Source organism: Perissodus microlepis, chromosome 8, assembly GCF_051167445.1.
Source record: "Perissodus microlepis isolate ML-2025 ecotype Zambia chromosome 8, ASM5116744v1, whole genome shotgun sequence".
Lineage (NCBI taxonomy): Eukaryota > Metazoa > Chordata > Actinopteri > Cichliformes > Cichlidae > Perissodus > Perissodus microlepis.
The window spans coordinates 15,235,441-15,242,909 of NC_140468.1; the positions used below are offsets into that span (position 1 = coordinate 15,235,441).

The following is a 7,469-nucleotide window of genomic DNA, read 5'->3' on the forward strand; positions in this document are numbered from 1 at the left end:
CTGGTGATTTTTACAATAATATCACCCTGAGATGTGAAAATGGTAATTATTTGTTTGTCTACAACAGCTGTCAACTTCTTACAAGTCTTACCTAGTGTTAGTGAAGAATAGGTGATTCAAAACCATAAGCACCTTTTTAACTAAACAGAGCTCTCTTAGGGTGTTTTCACATGTTTGGTGTCAAGATGACACCAAAGATTTTTTTTCTCCCTTGTTATAAAATGTCCCATGGACTTGGATTTCTTTCTGTGTGAAAACAAACTAAACCAAGGGAAAAATCTCCAAGTTTACAAACGTATTAACCAATTTGTACCAGAGTAAACATACTATAGATATGAAAATACCCTTAACCATTTCCCAGCATAAACAGTAAGTAAGGTTAGTAAACTGTTAGCCTAGCTTAGTGACAAAATTATAAAATCTGAAAAACAGCTAGTTCACTAATTAATATTAATATGGTCTACTTATTCCATGCAAAAAAAAAAAAAAAAAAAAGTAGGAATGGCAGATTATGTTTTGTTTCATCTTTTATTTGTCTGGGATTAATTTCGGGCAGGAGCAGTGACATCCTGAACTATATTCTTGTTGCCTTGTATTTGCCAGGCAAGCAGAGAAGATTTTATGTTAGCTATCAGTTCCTGTCATAATGCTAAGTATCTGCTAGTTGTAGCGTCATATTTAACAGAGATACTGTATGACACTGGGATAAATCTTCCTCCTGTCAGCAAGTTAATGACAGGATAAAGTATCATTTTATTAGATTTTGAGTTTCTTCTGATGATGCTTTATTGCTTTCAGCCAAAGTTTTCCCTGGAAAACTTTCCCTGAGAAAACCATTTATTGACAAAATGACAAACACCACATCAAAGGAATTTAAAGAAACTGCAGATGAAATTGTTGCTGCGGTAAGTAATCAGTTAGTCCTCTCTATCAATAAATGTGTCTTTATGGACATTTTTTGACATTTTTACAAGCTAAATTTAAGCTAAAGTTAAAAAATAATTATATCTTATTCATCTTGACCAAAACATACTTTCTTTTGAAAACACAGCTGGACATAGTTTATAAAGGGAAGGACGGTTACTCTGGATCTGTAGTGCTGAAACTCTTGTAAGTCTCAGACTGACAACAGCTTTTACCTTACAATTTTTCAGCCTATTTCGAATCACTGTACACTAACATGGTGTTATCCTGAAAAAATAAAGGATGCAATCATCACTAAATGTGATTTCTGTCTTAACAGGCCAAGCATCAGTCGTATGTTGAGGCCACCCCCAGGGATCATTGCAGTACTACAGATCATCTTCAAAGCCAGTTCTGAAATCAAAGAAGATGACGTTATAAAGGAGTTAGAAAAATATACTTGTGATGGCTGTGTGCTGAGTGGGGCAACATTTGAGAGTAAGTTTATTACCTGTATTCTAGCACACTGTGTTTTTCCAGTAACTTTTATGTTGATATGTTTCTAAAACAAGACTCACACAAGATAAAGATTTGTTTTCAGAAAGAATATAATTGACAAGATGTGTTTCAGAATCCTTTATACTATATCTACGTTTCGGTCTGAATCGAACCGTTTCCACCATCTGTCCAAGATGATTTAGTTGTAAAAAAACAAAACAAAGCCCTTTATAGATAGTTTTGGATCTATGCAACATTCTTGCTCATGGTTGCTTCTATTCTGAACTTTGAACTGAAACTATAATTTAGATAAACTTTTATGACGTCCTAATGATAATGGTATAACTAAACTGCAGACTGTACATTCCAATCCACAGTTCACATCATGACATGTTAGTTACTGACTTATGTAACTGCTGAGGACATTTTGTATTCAGTCTTTAAGCTGTACGTGCTAAAGCTTTTTTCCACTCTCTCCTTTATTTAAAGCAACAGACCTGTGTGCTGAAAACCCTTGTGATGTAAAAACTTCAAACTGCACATCACAGGATGGAGCTTACAGCTGTACCTGTTTGGAAAAACATTTTCAAACAGACTTCAGTGACAGAATGTGCACTGGTAAGATAACTTGGTGAACAAGCAAACATCTCTCCATGTGTGTGTGTCTTTCTTTGAATAGTTATTTATCTACTTCTTTAACTGTCTCATCATTTTCACAGCTTGTCCTAGTGGGTCCAGATTTGAAGATAATACATGTGTGAAGTAAGTGCTCCTCCTCCTGTATGTTCAGTATTGATGTAAGTTTGGGTAAATGAAATCCTAAAATAAACTTTTTTTTTGTCTTGTAGATGTTCGTTTGGTTATTCTGGTTTGGAATGCAGTGAAAGTGAGTATACTGTATGTTTTTAAAAGTGAAAGCTGAAACATAATTTTTGAAAAACAAAAAAACAAAAAAAAAAACCCTAACGAGTATTGACAACAAATACTAAAATTGATTTTCTACCAAAGGGAGTTCAGTTAAGGACTTAAATTAGTTAAGGACTTAAATCTTTGTTGTGTTTTATTAGACTGGCAGCTCATTCTGGTAATTGTGGGCTCTGTTCTTGGGGGACTACTGCTCATAGCCCTCATCCTTCTACCAATAATCCCTACCATGTAAGTTTCCCACCAACCCATCCACTCACTTTAAACATTAATTTATCCACATCTTTATTACAAATTTTAAATGTAAAAGTTTGCAAATGCCTGATGAACACTGTAATAGTAAACTGTAATGCTTTTTTACCATTTTGTTATCAGATCCTCAAAGAAAATCTCCAAAACCGGCAAAGATGGAGATATAGAAAACCCATACTTGAACCAGGATTCGTTCACATTTAAAGGGTTCACTAGCCTGCCAATTTTTTCCAATGGTGCGCCCAAACTCCCACGAGCCACCAACTCCACCACCACCAACAGCATAACCAACCTGGAGATAACTTCAAACAGTCGACAAAGCCCTGTCTTTGTGGACAACAGCTCGGTGAGTATGTGTCATGTTTCAGCTGTGTGCAGGCAAGAGAAGGATCCAAACGCAAAACTCACCGAGACAAAAGTGAACTCAAAACACTGCTTTATTGCATGCTTGGAAAGGAAACAGAGAACAAAACTAAACTGGGAAAACTACAAATAAATCATACGTGAAAACACATGGCAAATCATACAGCTATGAGGAAGACTACGACACTGACAAAGAGAAACACAGGGCTTAAATACACTGAGGGATAACGAGGGACTGAGACACAGAAGGAGAGCACAGCTGGGAGTAATCAGACTGGAGAAGACAAGGGAAGCAAAACTAGAAACACTGACATGAGACACGGACCTTCAAAATAAAACAGGAAACGCACTGACTGAACTCTAAACATGTAAACTTAACAGCAACTGGGGAGACAGAACATAGGAACCTGAAACATGGTACAGAAAGGCACAGTAGACACAACATGGAACACAGTGAAGCCATATTACAAGAACTAAGCCTATGATAACCATAACTGAAACCTAGGGAAATAATAACTATAAAGATCAAAACAGCACAACCCACATGAACATAATGAACTCGCAGGGAAAGAGTAAAACTAAACGCGATGAACACAGGAACACAAGATCTCTTCAAAATAAATAAGAAACATAAGTCGCAGACATCACAACCTGAACTTGACAACGTAAGACACAGACATGAAACACATGAAGGGCAAGGGAGACTTAACAGGGGTGGAAGACACAAGGGGAATCTAATAACAAACTATAACAACCTAGGCATGATAAAAAATGAACTAGAAAACCTGAAAGGCTTAAACATAAACCATAAACTAAAACTCAAAACGCTGGGTCAAAAGACCCAGGATTGTGACAGTATGTCTCTGTGTGTCCATAGAGATGTAGGCTTCGATTTGCATTTCTCCCTGATTTTATGAAGCTTTTCGTTTTTATGTCGTTTGTTGTTCATTTCACTGCAAAAGTAATTGTATTGTTTTCCCTCTGCAGGAGTTATATAGTGACCAAAATAACACAAACTCCCAGGCTCAACGTCAGAACAACCTCTACGCTGTGAATCGACCCCAGATCAAACCACACGCTCAGAGCCAAGGCTACAATAACCCTTACTACCAGTACGACAGTGAAAGCGACTTCAGTTAGTAAAAACTCACACAGAGTTGACCATACAATGGCAATGACTTGTTTTTTGTTTTGTGTTTTTTTGGAATTGTATTCCAGTTACTGCACACAACGAAACTTAATGAGCGATCTGGCTTTTCACCATTTTTTACAGGAATTGTTTTCTGTGCATAAACTGTTCTTGATTATATCACATGGAATTTAAAAAGTATTCATTGTTTTTCCTTTGTTGTTTGTTTTTTTTTATTTCCTGAAAAATGGCTTATGAATTATTTATTGGACATGAACCAGAAACCTGGACATCCATGTTAAACTGATGAGGAGCTTCTTGATGTTGCTTTCTTTTCCCATTAATGCTTCACTTGTTCACTTGACTATGTTTGATTTTTGTAATTAGTCACAACTTGATATTTAACTAGTTTTTGTATTTGTTTAGGGCTCGTTCTAAGTGAGCAAAGACACAGCAATTTGTGGCTCCAAGAGATTCCATATCACTTAAAACAATTAATAAAAACACTATTCCATTTATATTATTAAGTCACAGTCCAACTTATTGGATGTTAGAGTCACCTGTATATTTTATTATAATTTGTAAAAAACAAAAAGGCCAAGTACTTGTTGACTCTTTAATGCTTCAAACAGTTTGATAAGTATCTATTTGTTTTATTTCTGGCCTTCCTTGTTGAAACATTGTGTTATTCAACATGATATTATTATTTGAATGTCTTTGATCACTTTCATTTTGCATCACTTTTTTGTCACTTGTATATTTATTATAGTATGATATTTATTTAATGGTTAATTCATGTTTATATCATATAGTAGTTAAATACACAAAACCCCACTTTGAAATAAAGAGCTTTTAAATACTTATATTCTTTGTCAGACTCTTTCTGAGATGAAATAATTGAGAAGATGCATTAGGCTGTTGTTCTTGTTTTTAAAATTATGGCTATGTTACAGCACCTGTTTCTACTTCAATCATGAAACTGATCAATGATCAGCTAATCGGCTTTTCTCTCTTGTTTGTTTATCGCCCACTTTGCGCCAGAAAGAGGAAACCAGTGGATGTCGCACTAAACAACAGCAGCACGTTTAAGCTTGATCAGCTGTTGTTAGAATTTATTTAATATTAATTTCTAGTATCAGCTGATGTTTGCTGGAGCCACAGCTGTAAAAGCTGCTGGTCATGATATCGGTTTGGATATCTGGTGAGTGGGAAACATGAAGATGAAACCAGGAGATGTCCTTACTGAATCATCAGAGCTGAACAGGTAATGGAGAAACAGGTTTACCTTTTAGGTGACATGAATGAGTTGAAGGGAAGTTATGAACTGTTTCTGAGGGACAAATAACACCAATATCATTTTCTAAGTAGCTGACAGCTGGTAACTTTGCAGGGGTGGATCTAGCAAAGTTTTGCCAGGGGGCCCAGGTGGGGCATTAACAGGGAAAGGGGATCACAAAGAAATACGTTCTTATTTTCATTTAAAATGTCTGGCTGTTATTAAATAATTATCTGAAGCTTACAACCAAAGTTTTTATCTGATGTAAAATGTATAGAAATCATACATATACCAACAAGACTGTACATCACTGTCACAACAGCGTTTGTTTTCATTCAAAGGCTTTATGGGTTTAATACCTGGTGGGCCAGTCTTTAGTCAAAATGCCCAGGCAGTTTTTTTTGTCCCAGTCCAGCCCTGGGCACGACACGCAGTGAATTAATCTGAGAAGGTGCATCAAAAAATAAATGGCCGCGCCAGCGGTGCACATCGCAAATCAGCTCGCATAGACACATTAGTTGTGCCTCTTCTTAATGACGGTATCTTAACTAACAACCCCAAGTACCAGATTCAACTTGTAATTGGCTAAAAATAACTTACTTACTGGTAAGAGGGACGTTGTTGGCTTTCCACATTCCGACACTTCAAAGCTTCAGGACCTGTCTGCTCAGCACAGCATCAGCACCACGGAGATACACGGATACATCCGTAGACTCGAGACACAATGCATTTTTGGGACTTTCAGGTGTGTGGACCAATGTTTTATTTTCTGATCAAACCAGAAATCTTTAATGAGCAGCTAGATTTGTCTCGCATTAACTGGCTGAGTTAATGCCAGTTAATGCAACATCGAAGCAGCTGGAATCCACAGCTGTGTGTGTTCATGGCGCTTGCATTTTCACCTGCTGGACATCACTACCTGACAAGTTTAACTGTCTTCAGAACATTGCAGAGGCCTTTTTTGACAGTATTTGGCTCTACATATCTGTGTGAGCAGATTTTCTCTCATATGAGTGTCCTCAGGTAGCCGTTATGGAGTTCTTGTTATGGATAAAAAGTGTCTTTTTTTGTTTCAAAATAGCTGATAACTATTCACTGATAGCTGCCAACATCTGTGAACAAATATAATTCTATAAAGTGGTTCTATATAGTGTGTAACTGTTAATATAGAGCGTTATTAAATTTATTGCTAATGCAATCATATGGCACACTGACCATATGGCACTCGCCATCAGAAAGGTTGCCTACCCCTGGCGTATCCAGTAAACTCCTCCTCCTTTACAACCAGGTAGACCTGGAAGCAGTGATGTTTTACTTTTGTAAAATAGTAAAAGAGTGTTGTCACATTACCGTTCAGTTTGTGGGTTACAACAGAAAATTATACATTACATTATTGTTTTCATGTGTTATGTGGTATTATTTCCACAAACCGAGGACATTTTGACTGACTCATAATTATTTGTATTCTCCTGTAACTTTGCTGTACAAACAGCTAAAACCTCCAAAATTTCAAGAGTAATAAGTTATTATAAGAACTGTTTTTGAACTAAAAATCAAGAATGTGGGATACTATTTGTCCGTGATTTGGACAGGCTGCTCCTGATGCAGAGGTAACATTCTGTCGGGATAACTACTGCATGTTTATGTTGTTGTAGTTTCCCTTTGTCTTTTGTCACATCCTCCATGATGCTGTGTGTCTCTCTCGTGTCATCTCTGTGTTGCTGAGTAATTTCATTTTGAGTTCTGATGTTCTATAGTTTGCATTTTATTCAAGTTTTCCCTTGAGTTCCAGTAAGAAAGCTGGGATTAGATTTTAGATCTGCATTTCAGTCCTTCACTTGGGTTTACACTCTGCCTGCAAGGTAAATTATTGCCCTAGCTAACTAGTGCTGCTCTGGCATAATAGTTTTGCCAGCTAACAACCAAAAATTAATCTCTGAAAGACTGTGACCTTTACATTGTGGAAGCTTCCATTTCAGCAAATGTGGAAGTGGATGGGGCAAGAATAGATGCATCTTGCTTTGACAACAAACAATATGAAAGATAATTATATTCGTTCATACTGTCTGTTTGCATATCTAGTTTATAGTCATATGATCCCTGCAAGGAAATTAGTGTTTTCGT

General features: G+C 36.6%; 1 protein-coding gene across 1 annotated transcript; it reads left to right on the forward strand.

Annotated features, from left to right (window-relative positions):
* The first annotated feature begins 848 nt into the window (after window positions 1-848).
* LOC146381621 (protein HEG homolog 1-like) lies at window positions 849-4,080 on the forward strand. Its single transcript, XM_084936849.1, has 9 exons — window positions 849-905; window positions 1,052-1,110; window positions 1,244-1,401; window positions 1,891-2,019; window positions 2,121-2,163; window positions 2,250-2,287; window positions 2,469-2,556; window positions 2,701-2,923; window positions 3,928-4,080. Exons 1-9 carry the CDS (start codon window positions 849-851, stop codon window positions 4,078-4,080), a joined length of 948 nt encoding a protein of 315 aa, XP_084792975.1.
* Window positions 4,081-7,469: the final 3,389 nt, after the last annotated feature.

Bases quoted from the DNA above. Each gene is read 5' to 3' on its own strand.
- LOC146381621 (XM_084936849.1), top strand. From the start codon at position 849: ATGACAAACACCACATCAAAGGAATTTAAAGAAACTGCAGATGAAATT. The intron at 906-1,051 runs GTAAGTAATCAG...TTGAAAACACAG, and splicing joins CAGATGAAATTGTTGCTGCG to CTGGACATAGTTTATAAAGG. The intron at 2,288-2,468 runs GTGAGTATACTG...GTGTTTTATTAG, and splicing joins TGGTTTGGAATGCAGTGAAA to ACTGGCAGCTCATTCTGGTA.